Source organism: Suricata suricatta, chromosome 3, assembly GCF_006229205.1.
Source record: "Suricata suricatta isolate VVHF042 chromosome 3, meerkat_22Aug2017_6uvM2_HiC, whole genome shotgun sequence".
Lineage (NCBI taxonomy): Eukaryota > Metazoa > Chordata > Mammalia > Carnivora > Herpestidae > Suricata > Suricata suricatta.
Window position 1 is genome coordinate 18,233,730 of NC_043702.1, and position 26,771 is coordinate 18,260,500.

General features: G+C 37.7%; 1 protein-coding gene across 9 annotated transcripts in view; it reads left to right on the forward strand.

The window, feature by feature from the left end:
- USP37 (ubiquitin specific peptidase 37) overlaps window positions 1-26,771 on the forward strand; it is a 96,890-nt gene that overhangs the window by 36,070 nt on the left and 34,049 nt on the right. For 8 of the 9 annotated variants that reach the window (XM_029933808.1, XM_029933814.1, XM_029933810.1 and 5 more), the window contains 4 exons: window positions 6,323-6,484; window positions 22,070-22,201; window positions 22,595-22,718; window positions 23,213-23,403. In XM_029933808.1, the coding sequence (XP_029789668.1) occupies window positions 6,323-6,484; window positions 22,070-22,201; window positions 22,595-22,718; window positions 23,213-23,403 (609 nt within the window). The remainder of the gene's footprint in view (window positions 1-6,322; window positions 6,485-22,069; window positions 22,202-22,594; window positions 22,719-23,212; window positions 23,404-26,771) is intronic. The other variant, XM_029933815.1, reaches the window with a different exon arrangement.

Below are 26,771 nucleotides of genomic sequence, written 5' to 3' on the forward strand. Positions count from 1 at the left end.
TGATTGGCATCTGTTTTAGTGTTGCCTGCCCTGGGGCAAGAATTCTGAATCTCTAACGAAAGTCCCATGCAGATTAAAAGTCCACACCAAGGCAGCGGCTACGCATGTCAAGAATCGGGGGATAGTGGAATGCAGCACAGAAAGAAAGTGGTAAATATAAATAAAATGAAGAGATTTATGTTGGGCTCCTTTGGTCTGTCCTCCACGTCTTAATAGCATTTTGGAGAAAAAAAGACTCAGGAAAATAAAAACAAGGAATTCATCAAAGGAGTATGGATGAAAGTCCACACATTGGAAAGCTTCAACAAATGCCAAATAGCAGACACTTAAAAAAATTCATATTGTAGATGAAATTTTAAAAGCAACTTGAAGGAAATAAATCATTTATAAAAGGAAAGGAGATGGATGTTAGCAACAATAGAAGACACTGGAGTAATAACATCAAAGAATTCTCTACCCGGCTAAATTATAATTCAAGAATGCAGATTGAATGCCCGGGTGGCTCATTTGGTTAAGAGCCCAACTCCTGATTTCGCCTCAGGTCATGATCTCACAGTTTGTGATATCCAGCCCTGTGTCAGGCTCTGTGCTAACCATGCAGAGCCTGCTTGGGATTCTCTCTCCCTCTCTGTCCCTCCCCCACTTTTGCACACATAGTGCTCTCTCTCAAAATAAATACAATTTAAAAACATTTTTTAAAATGCAGACAAGGAGTGCCTGGGTGGCTCAGTCGGTTGAATGTCTGGCTTCGGCTCAGGTCATGATCTCACAGTTTGTGAGTTCAAGCCTCGTGTCGGGCTCTGTGCTGACAGCTAGCTAAGAGCCTGGAGCCTGCTTCAGATTCTGTATCTCCCTCTCTGACCTTCCCCTGCTCGCGCTGTCTCTCTGTCTCTGAAAAATAAATGAAAAAACATGTAAAAAATAAAAATGCAGACAAATAACGCTCTTTTTAGATATACAGAGACAATTTGTTAAGCAAATTAAAGGAAGGAATGAAAATAAGTATCTGAGCAAAAAAATTAAAAAACCATATTTAAAAATCTAAATACTTTTTTATTTTTTTAATTTTATTTATTTATTTATTTTTTACCATTTTATTAATTCTTAAGAGACAGAGAGAGACAGTGTGATCAGGGGAGGATCAGAGACAGAGAGGGAGACACAGAATCTGAAGTGGGCTCCAGGCTCTGAGCTGTTTGCACAGAGCCTGACGCGGGGCTCGAACCCACGAACCATGAGATCATGACCTGAGCCAAAGCTGGATGCTTAACCGATTGAGTCATCCAGGCACCCCATAAATACTTTTTTTTTTTTAATGTTTATTTATTTTGAGAGGGAGACAGCAAGCAGCGGAGTGGCAGAAAGGGAGACACAGAATCCGAAGCAGGCTCCAGGCTCTAGGCTCTGAGCTGTCCACACAGAACCCAGTGCAGGGCCTGAACCCATGAACTGTGAGATCATAACGTGAGTTTAAGTCAGACACTTAACTGACTGAGCCACTTGGGCACTCCAAAAATTTAAATAATTTTAAAATTTATTATTTTGTATAATTAATAAGCGCATATGGTAGAAACTTCAGAAGTTACAGGGTGCAGATGGTGAAATGTAAATCTCCCTTTTATAATTCCTTATTGTTTATTTTATCTTTCCAGAGGCAACTACTATTGCTAATATCCTTTCAGGGTTATTCTGTACATCTAAATACAACTTGATAGTTTTTATAAAATGAGGCTATGATAGGATTGAAAGCAAAAAATTAATACAATTTTAGATACTAAGAAATATAGGAGTGGGGAAGAATATAGGGAAATTAAAACATTTCAAGTTCCTTTTGAGAACTTTAGTTATACATGTTAAAAAGTTAAAGATGATTTCTACTTTTGGCCAAGATGGAGTCACAGGGACCAGATTTGCCTTCCTTCATGAAACAACTGAGAAACTTGGACAAAATATATCAGTTTCATGTCATGTCAGTCTTAGGACATTGGACATGAGGCATTGAAGGACAGTGATCTCTGAGAGTTGGGAAACAAATGAAATTAGCCTTATGATTGCCCCACTTTGCTTCATGGAGAAAGTTCTCAGGCTGCCACACAAGGAGGGGGAAGCAGTCAGAACTCTGTGCTCTTCCTGAGTTGAGGAAGTGCAGCTAGGAGTCCTGGGAGGTCACGGCATCTGGAATTCACAGAAGACTGGAGTGGATAGCCGCACAGAGAAAGAGTTGCAGAGATCTGCAGAGGGTTTCCCTGGAGTGTTCATACCCATAGACTATGACTGCTGATCAGCTTATGCAGATGAGGACAATAGCCCAGGCCTGGAAAAGAATCACCCAAAACATCAAAGGGAATAATACTTGGAGCTCATGTAAAATTAGAGATGTTCCAGTTCCTGGTAGTAGCAATGTGCATGGCAAGAAAGGTCTTGCCTCATTAGTGAGGAAAAACCATTTCTGAGCTAATTGCTGGCCTTTTCCCACATAACAGGACCCCAAAAGATCTTACTGTTTATAGGTGACCTAATCATATCTCAGAGCAAAATTCAAGAATGTTTATAAAAATAAAAAATATCCAGGGGCGCCTGGATGGCATCTTAACTCTTGTTGATTTTGGCTCAGGTCATGAGATCTAGCTCCACATTGGGCCCTGTGCTGGGACAGAGCCTCCTTAAGAGTCTCTCCCTCTCTCTGTACCGAGCCCCATTACCCACTCACGCATACTTTCTCTATTAAAAACTTCTCAAAGTCTGACATTGAAGAAAACCTACTAGGCATACAAAAAAGCAGGAAAATATAACTCTTATAGAGGAGAAAAATTAAATACTGACTTAGAACTGACTCAGGTGAGAGAATTAGTATATGGATATTAAGTTATTAGTCCAAAGCAGTCATGACATATAAATATAAATATAAAATGTTCCAGTTAAAAAGAAAAACTGGATGTTAAAGGAAGAAAAATAATCCATATGCTATTTAAAAGAAGCTACAACATAAAGATGAAGAAAGGCTGAGAGCAAAAGGATGGAAACAAATACACCCTGCATTATTCAAACTATAGTGTTCAGGACTGCACAGTAAGAGATACAACTGATGGAAAGCTAATGATAAATTTTTGGGTAGGGGTACCTTGCTGGCTCAGTCAGTAGAGCATGTGACCCTTGATCTTGGAGTTTGTAAGTTAAAGGTAGAGATTACTTAAAATATTTAAAAAAAAAAAAAAAGGAAGAAAATGTCTAGGCCGATTAAAGACCTAAACAGGAAGAAAATAGAGTTAAAATTTGTAGAAGAAAATAATAGGAAAATATTTCTGTGACCTTAAATTATAGACTTACAAAATTAATTGGGCAGTGGCCAGGCAGCCCAGTGTCACGAAGACTCTTGGCGTGCCATGGCCCACTGCAGTGATGCCCAGAGGAGGGTCAGCTCAACACTGGGGGCAGCAAAGAGGAGAAACCTTGTTCTGCAAAAGTGGAAACAAAGTCAAAAGGGAGGAAAGGACAAATCTTCAGCCAAAAAAGTGCTGCAAAGGGAAAACGGGCTGAAGTGGCTGACCAAGAAACAAAAGACTTACCTGCAGAAAATGGAGAAACTAAAAATGAGGAGAGTCCAGATGCCTCTGATGAAGCAGGAGAGAAAGAAACCACGTCTGAATTAATGTCATTACCATGTCTTATCAGTGGTCCCTGTGTCCCTTCTTGTACCATCCAGAGGAATATTTTTTGTCAACTCTTTTGCAAATGTAAGTTTTTTAGTAGCTCTAAAAACATTTTTAAGGAGGGAATCCCATCCCATCCCATTTTTAAAGTGTAAATGTTTTGTTTTGTTTTTTTTAATAGGTAAAATCATTTGCTGGTTGTTTATTTTTTGGTACAGCTCGAAAATAATAAGATACTAAATTTGAGAAGCTTTGTCTTAGGTGTCAGTTTAACATGCCATAGATGGGGTAGTTTTTATATACTATAATACCAAGCATATGAAATAGGAGTTTGTAGTCAGATGTGCCTTTAATAGGTCTTGAACGTTTTTTTAAATGTTTATTTTGAGAGACAGAGTGAGAATATGCGAATAGGGGAGGGGTAGAGAGAGAATCCCAAGCTGGCTCCACGCTGTCAGTGCATAAACTGTGAGATCATGACCTGAGCCAAAATCAAGAGTTGGTCCCTTACCCAACTGAGCCACCCAGCCACCCTTTTCTTGGCCATTTTATTTATTTATTTTTAATTTTTTTATGTTTATTTTTAAGAGAGAGAGCGTGAGTAGGGGGTGGGGGGCACAGAATCTGAAGCAGGCTCCAGGCTCTGAGCTGTCACCACGGAGCCCAACATGTGGCTCTAACTCATGAACCGCAAGATCATGACCTGAGCTGAAGTTGGATGCTTAACCAACTGAGCCATCCAGGTGCCCCTTGAACATTTTAAATTATTTTCATTCCCTTGTTGTTTTTGGTAGAATTATTTCCAAAAGAAACCAGTCTTTAATCTTGGCTCTCATGTCAGAGTTGTGTACTCTGTAACTTCTTGGTCGTGGTAGTCTGGTTTTCTTAGTAACCTTGTTAGTGAGCATTACAAAATTGAAAATTTAAGTAGGTAGTGTATATGATACTGTGAATTAATAGGACTTAATGTAACAGCATATCAACATTTGAAGATATTGGTACTTGATATACTATTAAGGGAAATTTGCCTCCAAATTTAAACTGGAAGGTCACTAGAATAACTTAGAAAAGAATCACAACTATGTGGTTTTTTAGATCTTTGGTACATACATTAAGAATTATGTATAAATTGGGGCCCCTGGGTGGTTCATTCGGTTGAGTGTCCTGCTCTGACTCAGGTCATGGTCTTGAGGTTCATGGGTTCAGGTCCCGCATCAGGCTCTGTGATGACAGCTAGCCCAGAGCCTGGACCCTGCTTCGGATTCTGGATCTCCCACTTTTTCTGCTCTTCCCCTGCTCATGCTCTGTCTATATCTCCTTCAAAAATAAACATACATACAGGGTGCCTGGGTGGCTCAGTTGGTTAAGTGTCCGACTTCGACTCAGGTCATGATCTTACAGTTCATGGGTTCGAGCCCTGCATTGGGCTATGTGCTGACAGCTAGCTCAGAACCTGGATCCTGGCTTCGGATTTTGTGTCTCCCTCTCTTTCTGACCCTCCCCTGCTCGCACTGTCTCTCCCTCAAAAGTAAATAAAACATTAAAAATTAAAAAAAAAAAAAAAGAATTGTGTACAAATTGAAGTGTCTGTCTGTACTGATCCTCAGAACAACTAATAAAAAGTCAATTTTGAAAGGAAAAATTTGAACCTATAAAAAATTGATAAATTTGACTATATCAAAGCTTAAAATTTAGGATCTATAATAAAGGATTAGAATGTGGAATTTTTAAAAAACTACAGATCATTACGAATCCAGCATAAAAATAAGGGTATGCAAAAGCATTTCAGACGAGAACAATTATAAAAATATGTTCAACTTCAGTAGTAATCAGGAAGATGCGCAAAATAAAATAAATGAGATTGGGTTTCACTCATTGATGTGAAGACTATGTAACGAAATGGAAATTCACCATTAGTGAAAATAGAAATTGGTACAGCCTTTTGTGAAAACAATAACAGGATTTCAAAAAGCTAAAAATTAAAGTTTAAAATACTTATTCCTAACATTTTCACTTAAAAAATTTTTTTTAATATTTGTTATTAAGAGATAAGAGACAGAGCATGCGCTGGGGAGGTGCAAAGAGAAGGGGAGACACAGAATCCGAAGCAGGCTCAGGGTTCCGAGCTGTCAACACAGAGCCCGTCGCAGGGCTTGAACTCACAAACCACGAGATCATGACCTGAGCCGAAGTCGGACACTTAACTGACTGAGCCACCCAGGCGCCCCCTAACATTTTCACTTCTAAGCATATAAACTAAAGGAAGTTCTCTAGGAGACTGGTTAAGAATATTTATTGTGTCATTATTTGTAATAGTGGAAAAAGTTAACTGCCTAAATGTTTTCAAGACTAGGTAAACTCATATATCCATTAAGCAAATAAAAGTAAATAAATAGTAAAGTGAAACTATATTGTAGTTTTTCTCAAGCCATTAACTTGGATTATATTGATTATAGGTTAAGCAGGTACAGTATTATGTGCTTTTGCAGCTGTTGTCGACAGACTTGCTAATTTACATTTGTGGAATTTTTCCCAAGTGATCATCATTACTGATATTTCCCCAAATTTAGGATTTTTTTTTTTTTCAGATACTGACTGCTCTGAATCTTCTAGGGGGGGAAGTAATATTCAGAATTGTTTTGCTCTCTGCATTGCCTGTTCTTTTTTTATAGGACTAATGTTTCAAGCCAGACTCCCTCTGCCAAAAGAAGTTTGGGGTTTCTTCCACAGCCAGCTCCTCTTTCTGTCAAAAAGCTGAGGTGTAATCAGGATTATGCTGGCTGGAACAAGCCAAGAGTGCCCCTTTCCTCTCACCAGCAGCAACAACTGCAGGGGTAGGTAAATTCCTTGCACTTTGCTTTCTTTTTGTAAAGTGATTAACTGAAGTATATTTTACTTCGTGTAAAAAAAAAATGTAAGGAGTCATGTTAATTATAGTTTTAAAATATATACTCACTTATTAAAGATTTATCATATCCGCTATTAATAATAACGCCATTATCTGGTCTTCTGTTTTTGAACTTAAAAAGTACATATGTATAACATACTATAATCATAGAGCAGAAAAAAGTGTATTTTCCAGTCACATACACTTTATCCTCCTCCTGAGATACTTTAGCACTAAATTTTATTTATATCCTCCACAGGCTCTTCATGCTTATATTATTACTAAGCACATAAAAAAGAGATCATAGGGGTGTCTGGGTGGCTCAGTCAGTTGAGCATCTGACTCTTGATTTTGGTTCAGGTCATGATCTCATGGTCGTGAGACCAAGCTCTGCGTCAGGCTCTTCCTCTGTGCTGACAGTTCAAAGTCTACTTAGGATTCTCTCTCTCCCTCTCTCTGCCCCTCCCTTGCTCACACATGTGCTCTGTCTCAAATAAACTTAATAAAAGAGATCATAATATAATAATAATAGTTGTATCAGTCTTACCTAAAGTGTTTGTTACATGCCAAATACTGTGTGCTGAGTGTTTAAATAGATTTTTTTTCTTTAAATCCTCATGGCAGCTCTGTGAACTAGATGTATCAATTTGCATTTATAAGTGCCTGGGTGGCTCAGTTGGTTAAGCATCTGACTCTTCCTTGATTGTGGCTCAGGTCATAATCTCATGGTTTGTGAGATTAAGCTCCTCATTGGGCTCTGCACTGACAGCGCAGAGCCTGCTTAGGATTCTTGCTCTCCACTCTCTCTGCCCCTACCCTCTGTACATGTGTTCTCGTTCTCTCTCAGAATAAATAAACTTTAAAAAAAAAATCTGTTTTTACAAATGAAGTAACTAAGGCTTAGACAAGTTGATATAGTCAGTGGGACAGCAGCGGTAAATTTAGTCAGGTGGGCTCCACTTGCATTCTTTTTTTTTTTTAATATTTTTTAATGTTTTATTTATCTTTGATACAGAAGAGACAGAGCATGAGAGGGGGAGGGGCAGAGAGAGGAGACACAGAACTGGAAGCAGGCTCCAGGCTCTGAGCTAGCTGTCAGCACAGAACCTGATGCGGGGCTCGAACCCACGAACGTGAGATCTGACCTGAGCCGAAGTCGGAGGCTTAACCGACTGAGCCACCCAGGCGCCCCTCCACTTGCATTCTTAAGCTCTGTGCTCTATTCTCTGTTCCTTGAATTTTTTCACTCCATATTAATCATGGGCTTCCTTCTCTATTATTATATAACCCTTAACCATGTTGGTGTACATTTAGAATTCCTTTTTTCCCATTACCATCTAGTCTAGAATGAATATTCTCATACATATCCTTTTAATATTTATTGGAACTTTTCTATAGTTTACACTTTTGGAAGTGTATTTTTTTAAGACTAAGGAAAGCACTTAGAAATATTTTATTACTCTTACCATATCTACCAGTTTGTTTTCAGTGTCACTCAAATTACTGCTTTTGTACCAACTTTAAGGTAGTCTTTCTGCTTGGATGAGTGGCATCTCCCAATATAGCTTATTTGTAGTGATTTATATGCTTCATGTCTTAGCAGATAATAATGTAAAATTTACAGTGAAGACATTTCACTTTCTTCTCTGCCTGTTCCTTTTCCCTGAGCATTTTTCCCCTTATGCTCCCCCCGCCCCCATGTTTGGTATGCCTCAAATTATTATCCTGCTTTCTCCTTACCGGACAGCATTCTTGTTCTATTAGTCATACCTATCCCATCTTGTGACCATTTTTCATCTAGATCTTGTCTCCATCTTCATCTTATTTGTCTCATTTCCTTAATTGTCTCCTCTTATGAGGTCTTTGTTTTCTGGCCTTTGTTCCCATTTCTGGTCTCTGTCATTTGCTTCCTTCAGAGTCCTTTGAAATTCTCATAAATTAGACTGTAGTATTTCAAGTAGGCTAAAGATTCAGGACTCCTTAAAAACAACAACAACAAACAGAAAGCTGCCAGATCTAGAGGCTAAAGAAGGCCACCTAATTCCTGTATTCCTTTTAAATCCTCAAAAAAGTATAAAATGAATAAGTAGTGCAAAGAAAAGCACACATAACTGTTAGCATTACGCAGAGAGAAAGAATACCATTACCTTTAAACTACCTTCTGGGTAGAGAAGCAAACCAAATTCCAGTAATGTTATTTTCCACTGCTTTAAGCCTGTGAGTGCTGAGTTGGGGATAGGAGGCTTTAGAGATTACATGAAACAAAAATATGTAGGCATTAGAAGACTTAGATGAAGCATAGAAAAAAAAAATCACTGTTAGAGAAATTCACATACCATCTGCTGAAATTCTGAATATAAGCCTGGATCTTGGTAGTTCACAACTCTGGTTACAGGAAAGGGACTTGAAAGCAATTGGTGTCAGAAGTACCAGTCTCAAAGAAGCATTACTTGTAGAAGAAGGAATCAGCCAAACCTGGAGACATGGTTTAGAAGAGTTGGTTTAGAAACAAAAGAAAAAAATGAGAGAAAAATTGCTCATTGTGCTGAAATAAAGGGCAAACAAGACGTGCCAACCCTGCCTTCTCTCCTTCCACCTCTACCATCTTCCGTTAAAGAGATTGCTTTTTGAGAAGACGGTATGCTTAGGAACCCTCTCTGTGAAATGAACAGGAATGTAAAAAGCAGGCCACTTTCATACAAAAGTGTAAGAAAAAAAGAAAACATGATTCAAAATATCTAGACCAAAAAAAAAAAAATTGTTCCCCTACAATTACTGTGAACCATTAGGAAACTGTTCTATAGCCCTCAAAACTGAATTAAATACCCTTAGACAAGCGTCTGAAGGTATGAAAAAAACACCATGGATCAGGAATTCAAATCCTAAATCAAGATGGACAAACAGGAAGGAATGGCAGTTGCTTATGCTCAGAAAAGTTAGAGAACAAGAAAGACAACATATCAAAAGGTCTTTAATTAAATTAAAAGTCCCAAGGGGAAATAACTTTAATTAAGTTAAAGGTCCCCAAAGGAAAATAACTTTACATGAAAATTTAATAAGGGGCTTTGAAGGAAAACAGAAAACCACCCAAGGGGGAGTAGAGATGAGATAGAGAATATAAACAATCAGAGATAAATAAATAAACAGAAAAGAGTTGAACTGGGAAGCAGGCAAGGGAGGTCCCATTAGAGTCTAATAGTCTAGATTTTAAAGCTAAGAAAACTTAGACTTCAGATTGTTAAATTTTATTAGACTTTAAAGATACAGAGAAATCCTCAGTGCTTGAGTCAAAAAGATGAAATAAGTTGCAAGGGCAAGAGAAGACTGAGATGAGACTTCTGCAAGCAATACAAGAAAAGAACATAATTTTCATGAAACTTGAGGAAAGAAAGGATGAACAAAGATTGTGCCAATCCAAGCTGCCAAGTATGCAGGCTAGAGGAAATAAGCTTTGAAGTGGAATAACTCTGAAAACTGTATACGTATGCTCTTCATGAGGACTCTGCCGAGTGTGGGCTTCATCCAACCCGGAGGTGGCAAGGCAGACATTGACCAGAGATAGGTGGTGAACATTCCACGTATTTGGTTGTCGAGCTAAGACTGAAACAGTGGTGGGAACATGTGGAAAGATGGTGTATAAACATTATGTCTTCTGTCAAAGGAGTATGATTGCATCTGAAAGGAAATAGAAGAGAAAAGAGAAAGTAGAATAAAGTAATGGTGTCAGAGGTAATAGATATGAGTCAAAGGATGCGTTTTAAAATGGACTAGATAGTAACAAGCTTAAGAGGCAAGAGTTAATGGCGCTATAAAAAAGTATAAATAGGGGCACCTGGGTGGCTCAGTTGGCTAGATGTCTGACTTTCGGATTCAGCTCAGGTCATGCTCTCACGGTTCGTAAGATTGAGCCCTCTGTTGGGTTCTGCCTCTGCACTGACAGCATGGAGTCTGCTTGGGATTCTCTCTCCCTCTCTGCCCCATGGCTGCTCATGCACCCTCTCTCTAAAAATAAATAAACAAACTCTAAAAAAAAAAAAAACAGCATAAATAGAACCACTAAAACAAAAATACAAACTTTCTTAAAACCAAAAGAATATTTTTTTATTCTTTACACAGATAAGTAAAATTATAATATAATATGACAGTGTTGAATCCAAATATATTACTTATATCAAGAAATGTGAATGAGCTAATACATCAAATAAAAGAAAAAATATTTTCAAACTGGCTTCTAAAGTTAACTCTAGGGGTGCCTGGGTGGCTCAGTCGGTTGAGCGGCCGGCTTCGGCTCAGGTCAGATCTCACGTTCATGGGTTCGAGCCCCGTGTCGGGCTCTGTGCAGACAGCTAGCTCGGAGCCTGGAGCCTGCTTCGGATTCTATGTCTCCTTCTCTCTCTGCCCCTCCCCCTCTCATGCTCTGTCTCTCTCTGTATAAAAAATGGATAAAACATTAAAAAAAAATTTTTTTTAATAAATAAATAAATAAAGTTAACTCTATACTATATACTATCAATGCACCTAGTACAGTGATTTTTTAATGTTTGTTTATTTTTGAGAGGGAGAGAGAAGGAGACACAGAATCCAAAGCAGGCTCCAGGCTCTGAGCTGTCAGCACAGAGCCCAGTGCAGGGCACGAACTCAAGAGCCATGAGATCATGACCTGAGCTGAAGTTGGATGCTTAACTGACTGAGCTACCCAGGTGCCCCACAGTGATTTTCTTTTAAGTTTGTTTATTTTTGAGAAAGACAGAGACAGTGCAAGTGGGAGAAGCGCAGAGAGAGGAAAAGAGAGTCCCAGGCAGCCTCTGCACTGTCAGCACATGTAGCTCGATGCGGAGCTCAAACTCACAAAACCACAAGATCATAAACTGAGCTGAAACCAAAAGTTGGAAGCTTAACCAACTGAGCCACCCAGACACCCGTTGTACAGTGATTTTTAAAGTTTAAAAATAAAACTAGAAATTAAACATGAGACTTAATATCAAAAGATGATACTTTCCAATTAGAAACTCTAAAAACCCTAGTGAAATGACCCTTGAATCAAACAGAAATTACAGATGTTCTGAGATGAATGATGATGAAAGCACTAGAGCAGTAATCAGAGAACAATTCATAGTCCTGCAAGCACTAGAAGTTAGAATTACATGAGGTGGAGAACTGAAGAACAAAGTATGGATACTTGAAAGGATTAACAACGTAGGTAATTCATTACCCTTTTGTGGAGATAAGAAAGAAACATACAGAATAAGATATGACAAGGCAGAAATAATTATTAATCAAGAGAAAGACAGTAGAATTGTTTGGGACTACTTTGCACTTCTCTAAGCAAAACAAATTAGGTGAATTGGGCATAATTATCTTGGAAAATATAGTTTATTTAAGTTTACCCCAGTAGAAGTTAAAAAATAAAAAAGTTTCCACAGAGGAAAAAAGAAATCTAACAAGGAACTCCCGCAAGGCCCAAGTGATTTCACAGAAGAATTCTGTTAAATCTTCAGGTATCAGAGAATCCCAATGCTCTGCAATAATTTCAGGTGTATAGCATAATAATTGAATATTTGTGCGCACTGGGAAATGATCACCACAATAGGTGTAGCTAACATTGTCACCCCACATAGTTAACAAAGTTGTGTGCGTGTGCAGTGAGAACTTTTAAGATTTACTCTCAGTATAACTTTCAGATATGCAACACAGTATTATTAATTATAATCACCGTGTTGTATATGACATCCCTGTGTCTTATAATTTCGGGTTATTACCTTTTGACCCCTTTACCAACTCCCAGCTTGTACCTCCATCACTGCTTATCTAGAGAATCTTTCTTTGTATCTGAGTTTTGTTTTGTTTTGCTTAGAGTTCACATATCAGCGAGATCATACAGCATTTGTCTTTCTCTGACTTATTTCAAGTACCAAATGCCCTTAAAATCCATCCATGTTGTCAAAAATAGATTTCATTTTTTATGGCTGAACAACATTTGCATTATGTACACAAACCACTTTTTCTTTACACATTCATCCATTGGTGGACACATAGGTTGTTTACGTATCTTGGCTGTTGTAAATAATGCTGCCATGAACATAGTGGTGCATATATCTTTTTCAGCTAATATTTTCATTTTCTTTGAGTGAATTACCCATAAGTGGAATCACTGGATCATAGGGTAGTTCTATTTTTAATTTTTTATGGAACCTTCATTCTGTTTTCCATAGTGCCTCACCATTTTATAGTCCCACCAGCGGTACACAAAGGTTTCCTTTCCTCCACATTCTCACCAACACTTGCTATTTTTTGTTCTTTTGTTGTCTATTCTAACAGGTGTGAGGTGATATCTCAGTATGGTTTTGATTTGCATTTCCCTGATTATTGATGTTGAGCATTTTTTCATGTACCTTTTGGCTATCTGTATGTCTTCTTTAGAAAAATGTCTAGGGGCGTCTGGGTGGCTCTGTTGGTTAAACACCCAACTTCGGCTCAGATCATGATCTCATGGTTCGTGGGTTCGAGTACCACATCGGGCTCTGTGCTGATAGCTCAGTCTAGATTCTGCTTCGGATTCTGTGTCTCTCTGCCCTTCTCCGACTTGTGCTCTCTCAAAAATGAATAAATATTTTTCAAAGTTTTCTTAAGGAAAGAAAAATGTCTATTCAGATGCCTTGCCCATTTTTTAATTGGATTACTTGGGGTTTTTGTTTTTTTTCTGTTGTAGGAGCTCTTTTTTGTATTTTCAGTATTTTTTAAATGTTTTATTCATTTTTGAGAGACAGAGTGCCAGTGAGGGAGAGGCAGAGAGAGAGAGGAGACAAGGAATCTGAAGCGGGCTCCAGGCTCTGAGCTGTCAGCACAGAGCCCAATGAAGGGCTTGAACCCGTGAAGCATGAGATCATGACAAGTTGAAGTCAGGTACTTAATCAGCTGAGCCAGCCAGGCGCCCCTGTATTTTAAGTATGAACCCATTATCAGTTACATGATTTTAAAATATTTTCCCTATCCAGTAGGTTGCCTTTTCATTATTGATGGTTTCCTTTGCAATGCAGAAGCTCTTTAGTTTGATGTGCTCCAACTTGTTTATTTTTGCTTTCCACTACTTAAGTATTACAATGAACAATATAGTAAAATCTTGGTTTGCAAGCATAATTCTTTCTGGAAACATGCATGTAACCCAAAGTACTTGTATATCAAAGTGAATTTCCCATAAGAAATAATGGAAACTGATGATTTGTTCCACAACCCAAAAATATTCATATAAAAATGATTACAGGGGTGCCTAGGTTAAGCATCTAACTTAAGTTAAGCATCCAACTTCAGCTCAGGTCATGATCTCATGGTTGGTGAGTTCAAGCCCCACATCAGACTCATGCTGACAGAGCAGAGCCTCCTTGGGATTCTCTCTCTCTCTTCCTCTACCCCATCCATGCTTTCTCTCTCTCTCAAAATAAATAAATAAACTTTTAAAAAATGATTACTAGGGCACCTGAGTAGCTCAGTCAGTTAAGCATCCAACTTCAGCTTGGGTCGTGACCTCACGGTTCATGGGTTTCAAGCCCCGCATCAGTTCGGAGTCTGGAGCCTGCTTCAGATTCTGTGTCTACCCCCACCCCTCTCTCTGCCCCTACCCCTGTCATGCTCTGTCTCTGTCTCTTAAAAAAAAACATTTAAAAAATAAATTAATATAATACAAAAATAATTTTTAAAATACAAAATATAAAAAATAAATAATTAACCTATACTTTCCTTTAGAAACCTTCACGGCTGGTATGAGGGAGACGAGAGAGAACGACTAATGTGTAGGACCACTCTCACTGTCACTAACAGATGTTGACTACACTACAGTAGTAATAAGTTCTTGTCATATACTGTATTTAATATAACTGGCAGTCAGGCAGCAGAGGAAAAGGTCTGTATGTGCAGGCAGCCTGACCTAGAATGAGGCAAAACATTACTAAGTTTACTCTTATATGGAAAAGCAAAGGACTGTCCATGGGTGCTTTGATGTAACAAAAAATACACTAGTGCCAGTTGTGGGCACCTTCCAGCATTCTGAAAAATCATTGAAACCACTGATTTCTGCCAAACACCGTGGCCTGAGACTGAGCATCCAAGCACGAGAGACAGTCATCCATAATCCCACAGTGAGAGAGAGAGAGAGAGAGAGAAAGAACCATTGGCTCAGTTGTGAGATCACATTCGGCATTATGTACTACTCATGTTATAAGATATCGTTCATTTATCAAGTTAAAATTGATTAGAAATGTTTGTTTGTCCGGAACACTCACAGAACAAATTACTCACAATCCAAGGTTTTACTGTTCGTGTTTGTTCAAGTGGTACACACAGAAAGTTACAAACCAGTATAATTTATGAATACTGATATAAGAAACCTTAAGTCAAATACTGGCATATTCTATACCAATATCACATTAAGAAAATATACTATGACCAAACAGATTTATACCAAAATTGCAAGATAGTTCAAAGTTAGGAAACCTATTACTATAATTCACTGTGTTACTAAGCCAAAGAAAAAAGCCATATGGTTTTCTTTGTTGATACCGAAAAAAATCTCTCACAAAATATAACACTCATTTCTGATAAAAACACTTGAGAACATGGGAATCAGTGAATACTTCCTTAACTTGATTAAATATATACCTCACTTTTAAAACCAGTATTTAGTCAGGAAAAAATCAAGGATGCCTGCTATTTTTATTTCTGTTTAATTTTGTATTGGAAGTACTAATCAATGTAGTTAGATAAGAGAAAGGAAGTAGAGACATAAGAATTGGAAATGAAAGACCTATAAAGGCATGGTGAAACTAACTCAAAGCTTTAGGCAGAGAGCAGGATTGGAAATAACATACAGAACAATTTAGCATATTAATACAAATAATCAGATGGAAGATAATGGAACAGAAAGCCCCATGTATGGTACAACAAAAAAAGGTTATATATACGTGTGTGTGTGTGTAGGAAGAAACTTAAGAGTTGTTTAAAATCGAATGAAGAAAACTATAAAATGCTTCAAAAAGATATAAGTAAACTTAAATACATGTAAAACATCCATGTTCTTGGGGTGGGGGGACATCTTAACATGATGAAGATATGGTTCTCCCTAAAATAATTTGTAAGTTTAACATCATCCAGATAAAAAGACTGAAAAGGTTTTTTATGGAACTATATTAGTTGATGTTTTCGTGTGCAAAGGTTCCTATGGAGGAATGCCTGGGTGGCTCAGCTGGCTAAGAGTCTGACTCTTGATCTCCATTTAGGTTTTAATCTCAGGGTCATGAATTCAAACCCTGCATTAGCTCAAAACTGGGTGTGAAGCCTACTTAAAAAAAAAAAAAGTTCATATGGAAAAATATACACAGAATAGTCAGGAAAATACTGGGAAGAAATAAAGGGGGGAATAGTCTTACCATATTTGTAATGTTATAATGTCAGTATAGTTAAAATAGCCTAGTACTGGGGCACCTGGGGGGTTCAGTCAGCTAAGCATCCAACTTTGCTTCAGGTCCTGATCTCACAGTTTGTGAGTTTGGGCCCCACCTCAGGCCTTGTGCTGACAGTGTGGAGCCTGGAGTCTGCTTCAGATTCTGCGTCTTCCTCTTGCCCTGCACCTCTCCTGCTCTGTCTGTCTCAGAAGTAAACATTAAAAAAATTTTTAATTAAAATAGCTTAGTACTGATACATGAATAGACAGGTCAGTGGAACAGAATAGAAAGTCCAGGGACAAAGAAATATTTTTCTTTTAATAAATGGGGTTGACATATCTATATGGCTATTTTGAAAAACATAGTTAGATTCATCTCTCAGCTGTACACAAAAATTCAAAATTAGAGTCCTCAATTTAAAAAATGGAACTTTTTTAACTTTTTTTTTTTAATGTTTGAGCGAGCTAGGGCACAGGCGGGGGAAAGAAAGAGAGAGGGAGGGAGACAGAGAATCCAGAGCAGGCTCTATGCTATCAGTTCAAAGCCCAGCGTGGGGCTTGAAACCACAAACTGTGAGATTATGATCTGAGCCAAGGTCGGATGTTCAACCAACTGAGCCACCCAAACACCCCAAAAAATGGAACTTTAAATACTAGAAGAGGGACGCCTGGGTGACTTAGTTGGTTAAGCGGCTGGCTTTGGCTCAGGTCATGATCTCACAGTTTGTGGGTTCAAATCCCGCGTAGGATTCTGTGCTGACAACTAGCCCAGAGCCTGGAGCCTCCTTTGGATTCTCTGTCTCCCTCTCTCTCCCCGACTCTCCCCTGCTCATGCTGTCTCTCTCAGTCTCTCAAAAATAAATAAAAAAACATTTAAAAATTTTAATAAATAAATACTAAAAGTGGGAGTTAATTTTTTCTTAGTATAGGGAAGGCTTTGTAACTATGACTCAAAATCAGGATTCAATAAAAGATTGATAAATTTGTGTGCATAAAAATTACATTTGGGGCCCCTGGATGGCTCAGTCCATTAAGCATCTGATTTCCGTTCAGGTCACCATCTGCAGTTCATGAGTCCAAGCCCTACATCGGCTCTCTGCTGTCTCATCTAAAAAAATTAGAATTTTCATGGCTAAAAACATAAACAGAAAAATTAGAAGCAATTATTTGCAACATATGTCATAATTACAGTGCTGATCTCTCTAAAATACAAAGAATTTTTAAAATTGACGGGAAGAAGACCTCAATAAAGTAGTGGAGCTCCCACGTTCCTCCTTCACAGAGACATTGAAAAATCAAGCAAAGCTGTCAGAACTCTGTGGAAAACAAAAGTTTACAGCAACCAACCAAACACTAAATCAAGAAAATGACAATTTAAAAAATGATGGAGGGGTGGGGCGCGTGGGTGGCTCAGTCGGTTGAATGTCCTACTTTGGCTCAAATCATGATCTCACAGTCTATGAGTTCAAGCCTCACATTGGGCCCTGCACTGAGAGTGCAGAGCCTGCTTGGAATTTTCTCTCTCTGCCCCTCTCCTGCTTGTGTTTTCTCTTAAAATAAATAAGTAAAAAAAATTAATTAAAAATAAAAATAATAGGAAATCGGGACATTTTAAAATTCCTGACTATGCTGAGGAAGTTTGAAAAACAGGCACATGCCCAGGACTCATGCTCAGAAAAGACCTACGAAGGCATGAAGCTTTCACTTTTGGCCAGTCTGTAGGATCAGGGCAAGCTGGATGTGAAGGCTAAGACAGTTTATAAATGACCCAGATAAGCAATCAAAGCATGCCCCAGCACAGTGCTAATCTTCAAAACCTGGGAGAAGCCTTTTCACTTCATTGTTTTCTTCTGCTACGTTTTACCTTCTTTCTCCTCCTCTTTCTCCTTTTTTTCCTTTCTCTCCTCCAGATTTCAGGGAAATCTGTCAGAACATTTGCTAGACATAAGCGAAAGGAACAGCAACTTCAGAGACCACACTTGACAAATAATTACAGACTTTACAAAAATAGTTTAGAAAGTTCCTTAAACACATAGCTACAATAAACAACAAAAACGAATTCTGAGGAGGGATAAGAATCTGATTTCCATAGTTACCGTATTATATTCAAGATGTTCAGCATAAAACGTAAAAACATGCAAAGAAATAAAATATAGCCCCTTGTTAGAAGAAATTAACGGAAACTGTTCCTAAGGAAGCATAGACATTGGACTTAATAGACACATTTTTAAATAAACTGCAGGGAATAAAAGTTATAAAATAATAGCTGACGTTCATCAATACTCCACTCTCAGTAATGGATAGAATATAGACAGAAAAATCACTAAGGAAACGTGATTTGACCAACACTATAAACTGCCTAGATGTATAGAACTTTCTGCCCATCAACAACAGAATATACCATCTTTTCAAATGCACATGAAGCATTCTCTAGGGGAGACTGTATGTTACACCACAAAGTAAATCTCCGTTTTAAAAGTTTGAAATCATATAAAGTATCTTCTTCAACCACAATAGAGTGAAGCTGGAAATCAGTTACAGATGGAAAACTGGAAATATGTTAACTGAAGTCAAAGAAGAAATCACAAGGGAAATTTAAAAATACTTAAAGATGGATGCAAGCCCTAGCAGCGTACCAAAATTAACAGGATGCAACAAAAGCAGTGCCCAGGGGGATATTTATAGCAGGAAATACCTACATAAAAAAAGAAACATTGGTGAGGCTGTGAGAAAGTTAGAACCTGTATACTTTGCTGGTGGGAATGTAAAATAGTGCAGCTACTCTGGAAAACAGTATACTTCTGGAGGTGGATGGTGGTGATAGTTGCACAATAATGTGAGTGTACTTAAGGCATCCGAACCGTACACCTTAAAATGGCTAAATGGTGTGGTGCCTGGGTGGCCCACTCGGTAAAGCCCGTAACTCTTGATTTCTGGGCCGTGAGTTTGAGCCCTGCATTCAGTATAGGGTTTGCTTTTTCAAAAAATGTATAAAATGGTACATGGTAAATTTTATGTGTATTTTCTCATGATATTTTAAAAAATGACCTCAAATCAGTGATCTAACTTTACACCTTAAAGAACTAGCACAAGAAGAGCAAACTAAACCCAAAGCTAGCAGGAAGAAGAGGATAGTTAAGATTAGAGAAGAGATGAATAAAGAATAGTAAAACAAGAGAGTTGTCAAAACCAAAAGTAGTTTCTTTGAGATCAACAAAATCAACAAACCTTTAAACTGACAAAAGAAGACTCATGTAACTAAAATCAGAAACACAAGTGGGTACGTTACTACCAACTTTACCAAAATAAAAAGGATTTTAGGACCATTCTATGATTACATTAACAAACTAGATAGCTAGATGAAATGGATAGATTTCTAGAAACAAAGGAGAATTGTGCAGCTATGAAAAAGAAGTAAAAAGTTGAAGAAGGTATATAAACTCATAGCCAAAATGAGATGCTGTTTCACACCTAGTAGTAGTAAAAAAGAAACCCAGGGCTGCTGGGTGGCTCAGTTGGTTGAGCATCTGACTCTTCATTTCGGCTCAAGTCATGATCCCAGCATTGTGGGATCGAGCCCACAAGTCAGGCTCTGTGCTGAGTGGAGTCTGCTTAAGATTCTCTCCTTCTGTCCCTCTCCCTTGCTCACTCTCTCTAAAAATGGGAAAAAAAATTTTCTTAAAGAAACTCGAAAATAACAAAGCATGTTTTGGTAAATTAAAAAAACCAATTACTAAGTTATATATTGTACAGTATTTCATGTATCTTCTGTTTTTACAAAGGAAATAAAAATATACATGTTTGTTTATACATAAAATATTTTAAAATACATAAAATAGAATATGTAAAATGCCATGTTCTTTATTTAAATTAGAATATAATACATTATTTAAATATAAGTTTTATGTTTTAAGTTACTGTGCCTTCAAGTTCACTGGTATTTCCTTCAGTGTCTAATCTGTTATTAATCTCATTCAATAATATTTTCATCTGTTGTGTTTTCTATCTCTAAAATTAATTTGAGGCTTTTTTGTTTCTTTTAAAGTTCTTTCCTCTTATTTTTGTTTTTCTCTGCATCTATGATCATATGAAGTATTTTTTTTTAAGTTTATTTAATTTGAGAGAGAAAGCTTTGAAGGGGGAAGGCAGAGAGAATCCCAAGTAGGCTTAACACTGTTAGCACAGAGCCCAATGTGGGGCTCAAACCCACAAACCGTGAGATCAAGACTTGAGTCAAAATCAAGAGTTGAATGCTTAACCAACCGAGCCACCAGGCACCTCTAAGGTAGAACAGCTATTTTAATATTTGCAACTTGGGTTTGATTATTCTGAGACTTGTGTTTAAGCTCCGTGGTGTCAGATCTAGAGTAGACTTTATTCTAAGGCTAATGTAATTCATTTCCTAAAGTATGGGTCTTCTGGGATTTTTGCTGATACTCTCTGAGTTCATCTAGATCTCTCTCTGGTTGGACTTCAGTCTATTTTGGGTCCTTCAAGAACTCTGAGAATTATTCTGCTGATAGTTCCCCAATAATTATTCTTTTCCTTGAAGTTCTTGCCTGGGGTCACAGTTTCACCCTAAGCATGCACAGGTTGGTATTTAGCCGAATAGCAAACTGCATATTTCTGGAGCTTTTCCTTTGTATGGTTCCCTCTTCTCAGGTACTCTGTCCCAGAAATCTAAGCAATCTCAGCCTGTCAAACTCTAATTTCTTTCAGCTCAGTTCAGCATGATTCCTGGGCTCTGTTCACAAATTGCCTGCAGCCAGTAATCCTGCATAATGGTAGGATTCACACTGCTTCCCTTCTCTTAACGGTCACAGTCCCATGCTGCCTGTTGTCCAATATTCTGCCCTTCCCCCCCCCCCCCGATTGTTTATCAGTATCAGGGTAATCCCAGGCCCTGATACTTTCTCATTGTCTGAAGTGGAAGTTCTACTGGATATTCAAAATTGACATCACCAGTGACAGAACAGTAATATCATGTACCTCTGAATGAAATAACCCTTGGAAGAAGACAGTATCACTATGTGTCACTATGTGTTTTTCCAGTCTGGGCTGACTGTCATCATGAAGAAATAGCAAACGCAACATGAGGAAGAATCCATTAAAAAATAGTGGGGATGCGGGGGGAGGTTGTATTCTTCATAAATGTCAATGTCATGAAAGAGAAAGCTGAAGAAGTATTCTGGATTTAAAAAAACAAAAAACTAAAGAGACCTGAATACTAAATGCCTTAATCTATTCTGGACTGAAGCTTATACCTAGCCCAGGGGGCCAGCGGGTAGATGACATAAACATATTGGGCCAGTTGACAAAATTGGTTTGAAGTATGTTAGTTAAGAGTATATCAGCATTAAATTTTATAATGCTGGTAATTCTTTTTTGGTTATATAAGAGAATGTGCTTACGAAATACACCCTGAAGTATATAGGGCTTGAGAGTTACAATTTATGCTACTTACTCTCAAAGGCTTCGTGAGAAAGAGAGAGATGCATTAAGTGGTAAAGCATATAATGCAAAAGTTTAACAGTTGATAAATCTAGATAAAGAATATTCTTGTGCAACTTTTCTGACAGTTTAGGAATATTTTCAAATAGAAGTTTTTTAAAAAAATAAATGTGCTTTAGGAAATGTTTGGCAATACCCATTAAAGCCAAATACATATATCCTATGGCCCATCAGTTCTACTTCTGGGCATATACTTAAGAGAAATGAGTAAGTTATTTCTCAGTGAAAAATTAAAATTAGAAATAAGAACAGATAACTCTCTGAATAAGTCCCCAGTTCTTTTTAGCATTCATTTGAAAATGTACAATTTTACTTGTTATAATCTTATAACACAGTTCTCAGGGGATGGTCCCCGAACCAGCAGCATTAGTAACAACTAGAATCCTGTTAGAAATGCAGTTTTGCACTCTCTCTGTATAGACCCACAGTTTCTGAATCAGAAGCCGTAGGTGGGGCTCAGCAGTAGGTATTTTAACAAGCCCTCTGTGTGATTCTGAACTACACTGTAGTGGAGAACCTCCGCTTTAATGAACATGTGTCAGGAACTACTGTTGTCTTCAAAAGTATTTCTTTTTTTCTCATTTTCAGCTTCTCCAATTTGGGAAATACCTGCTATATGAATGCTATTTTACAATCTCTGTTTTCACTCCAGTCATTTGCAAATGACTTGCTTAAGCAAGGTATCCCATGGAAGAAAATTCCACTCAATGCACTTATAAGGTAATTGTTACATACTCACTAAATAAACTTTTACCTTATTAGTTATAGAATAATAGTTTTAGACACTTAAAGTTTTATGTGCCTTGGACACTTAAAGTTTAAAGTTTTAAGGGTGCCTGGGTTGCTGTCAGTTGAGCTTCCAACTTCAGCTCATGTTATGATCTCAGTTCGTGGGCTCAAGCTCGCATTGGGCGACGTGCTGATAGCTTAGAGCCTGGAGCCTGCTTTGGACTCTGTGTCTCCCTCTCTCTCTCTGCCCGTCCCCCACTCATGTTCTGTCTCTTTTCTCTCAAAAATAAATAAACATTAAAATTTTCTAGTTAATAGTCTTTTAGATATCATACTATCCAAACTTTTGTAAAACTTCACTAAAGTTGCCTTTTGTTTTAACAGACGCTTTGCACACTTGCTTGTTAAAAAAGATATCTGTAATTCAGAGACCAAAAAAGATTTACTCAAGAAGGTTAAAAATGCCATTTCGGCTACAGCAGAGAGATTCTCTGGTTATATGCAGAATGTGAGTACTCATTGTTTTTAAACACTTTAGAGATAAGGGAAATTGATATGATTTCAGTGTGTTACCTGACTTCTATTTTAAAATGAGATTGGTGTGCATATGTTCATCACAGGTTGAAAAACCTGAGGACTTATGGTAAGGTTTAATATTAATATATGACTCTTCTGTATATTTTATCATATTTTAATAATATAGATATTATTTGCCATTACAGGAACTGGGGCTCTTTTAGCTATAAAAGCTAAAATACTTTTCCTTAAAATAAGGAATGATTCACTTAGTCATTTATGCTAGTCCACTTAGTAGTTAAAAATATAGTCTGTCATTTGTTCTTAATTCACAAAATGTGTACCCCCAGATTGATAGAATAAATCTGACCATTTTCATGTTATTAACGTCCAAATGCTTTGGTTATATAAATCACAATGTTAGCAAGCTATTTTTGTGACAAGAAAGGTTTTGATCTTATAATTAAAGATATTGTGCCTTCATAGGATGCTCATGAATTTTTAAGTCAGTGCTTAGACCAGCTAAAAGAGGACATGGAAAAGTTAAATAAAACTTGGAAGACTGAACCTGTTCCCGGAGAAGAAAATTCATCAGATATTTCAGCCACCAGGGTATACACTTGTCCTGTTATTACTAACTTGGAATTTGAGGTTCAGCACTCCATCATCTGTAAAGCGTAAGTGGTCTCTAAGAAAACTCTTTGCCTTTTTAATTCTTTATGGCAAGAAGTTAAAATTCTTCTAGAAGGTTTTAATTCTTCTTTTCTATATCATAAGGACACATAAATGCACAGATTCTACGAAACCTCTCTTTTTAGTGTCTTTATCTTCTATAAAAATGCTTTGTAGGGTAAGAACTAAGGAGAACTGGACTATTTTATCATGTGCTTTAGTGCTGACTGAGCACTTAATTTTGATCTGTAAGTTTGGTTTTGGTTTTTTCCTTTTATCCTCTGTGTGGAATACTGAGTACTTTGGGAATACTTGTTCTTTTTCCCTGGAAAGACTCCGTCTTATTAGTTGCTTATTTTATTAAACCAAATTTTTTTTTAATTAAAAATGGGATTTTTTTTACAGGATTGAAATTGGAATTATTTTAACTTTTGCAATGCTTTTTAACCATTTTCCATTCATTATTCAGACTAAATTTCTACATCTAATTAATTTCCGTGCTCATGGTCAGGACTTCTATACATCAAAGGGTTCTATTTTGATAAATTTTGCAGTTATTGATAGTACATCTCTGATGTTTTTCAGAGAGAATGGAATTCTATGTAGGTAAAAATTAGTTTTGTGGCTTTCACACATAACTTAACACAGAACTATTTAATCACACTTAGCCCTTTCCCCTTACTATCTTATATATACTTTCCCATCATATCCTATCACTGTGTGACATTTGGAAGGAACTTGATTTTGTGGGTAATGTTTTCCTTCTGAAAATCCATGGTGTTCTTTATCTTTGAAATTCAGTGTCACAAGTTTACATCTAAATATTGTTTAATTTTGCCTTAAACATGATGCAGGTTTTTCATCGAAGATTTGGGATTTTCTTCAGCTCAAGGAAGCTGTTCTCTAAAATTTATTTATTTATTTATTTATTATATTTTTTTATATTGGAGAGACAGAGACAGCAGGAGCAGGAACTGGAGCTCTTTTAGCTACAAAAGCTAAAATACTTTTTCTTAAGTATCTCTCTCAGAGAGAGAGGGAGACACAGAATCTGAAACAGGCTCCAGGCTGTGAGCTAGCTGTCAGCACAGAGCTCAATGCGGGGCTTAAACCCATGAACCATGAGATCATTACCTAGCTGAAGCCGGACGCTTAACCAACTGAGCCACCCAAGCACCCCGGAAGCTGTTCCCTAAATAGTGCTTCTCTTCCATTTGTTGTAGAGTTTTCTTTAGAAATACTCAACGCCTGGGTGGCTCAGTGGGTTAAAGCATCTGACCCTTGATTTCAGCTCAGGTCATGATCTCATGGTTCATGAGTTTGAGCCCCATATCGAGTGCTGCACTGACAGCACAGAGCCTGCTTGGCATTCTCTCACTCCCCTTCTCTCTGCCCCTCCACTGCTCATGTGCATGCACGCATGCACACTGTTGCTCTCTCCCTCCTTCCCTCTCTGTCTCTCTCTCTCAAAAGTAAATAAATAAATATTTTTTAAAATATACCCAATACCCATATATTGGCTATCCACTATCCATTCTATCTTCCATATCTTGGTTTTTCATAGACTGGTCATGGGGTCTCTTCTCACTATAACATTCTAGTAATTTGGACTAGAATTTTGAACATTGAGATGGACACTATGCAGATAATTTTACATCACTAGTATGTGTGACATTTCTTGCCTTCATAATTTCTTTAGTCTTTTTTCCCTAGTGGATAAATTATTTTAAAAGTCCAGGTCTTATAGTTACAGTCCATTTACAAACTGGAGGACCCACCAGCAGTTAAGAATATGGTTGCCAGTCATCTTTCTCTTTCTTCTACTGCACTTTCCAAACAAAATCTGTTCAAGTTAGAGAAACAAAATTTTGATTATTGTTATGTAATTGTGATTGTATCATTCTGTTGTGAGGATGCCAACCCAACTTCTTTTCATAGGAGAATTTCAGTTGCCTCTGATAGAAGTGGTTATAGGTAGCACTAGAAGAAAGAGGCCGCGTCAGAGCAGTGGCTCCTGCGCTGTGGCAACGGCGCTTCACTTGTGAAGCATCCAGATGGTGGATGTGCACTTAAGGTGTGCGTGTACTGTGCCTTGAAGCGGCCTGTCTCATGGGATGTAGACACTCCAGGTGGCCAGGCTGAACAGTGGCCCGAGAGTGTGGTGAGTCGGGGAGGCAGTAGGGCTCTGTGAGGGCTCAACAGCCACGATACAACTACCTCCTTAAAGGTAGCCTTAAAGGCTTTGCTTTACTGCTTTATGAGGGCTTTTCTTCAAGACCATTCTTTAAACACAAGGTCATTTTTGGCTAAAGGAAGATTGCGTACACCTCAGATTGTAATCACCATTATTTAGACTCTGTCACATCTTGCTGTAGGTTAGTGTGGCCAGTTTACCAAAACTACTTATTTTTTTTAAAACTGTTGTAGATTAGATTGACTTGCTTTCAGTTATTATAAGGTATTTCAGTATAGTAATAATATATTATTGAATATGAAGAAGTCTCCATTCAAAGAACTTAAATTATCTAAAACTAAGTACTTAATATTCTCTATAAAACCTTCTGTGGTCTTCCTATCTAAGTAATACGTTTCCTACTTCGGGTTTATCAGCCCAAAAGTGCAGTGTATTTTTTAACTCTTCTCTTTCTCCTGCACCCCTGCATCTCATATGTCAGGAAATCCTTTCAGCTCTTCCTTCACGGGACATCCAGGATCTGACCTCTTGCCACCATGCTGATCAGAGCCACCGCCATCTCTTGGAATACCTTCTAAACTGGTTTCCGTGTTTCTGTCCTGTCTCTCTGTAGGCTAGTTTAAACGTAGTGGCCAGAGTGATCTGTATGAAGTAGAAGTAAGTTAGTTCACATCAACCTTTTCCTCATAACCTATAAAATCGGAAATTCTTACTGTGATATGCAGAATCCCATATGATCGGTTTTTCAGCAGCCTCTTTTCTCCCAGTTAACTGTGACTTCATCTCCTACCAGTCTTTCCCCTTCCTTATTCTGTTCCAGCCAAACTAGCTTTCTTGTTTGTTTGTTTTTCTCCCCCCTCAGAATGCCAGGATCCTGGTACCTCAGGGCCTTTTTCACTTACTGTTACCTTCATTTCAAATTTTCTTTCCTCATATCCTCCTCCATATCTTTATATAAAAGCCACTTGCTCAGTAAGGCATTTTCTAGGAATTTACCCTATTTAAATTCTAACCATCTACTCTGATCTTTCACTACTTTTGGGTTTTTTCCCCCTTAACATTTATCACTATTTAGCGTGCTATACATAGTACTTATATCTTTTTTATTGTTTTTTTTCTCCACTATAGCTTTGTGCAGGGAGGTGCTCTCTCTTGGGTTTGTTCATTGCTATAGCTTCA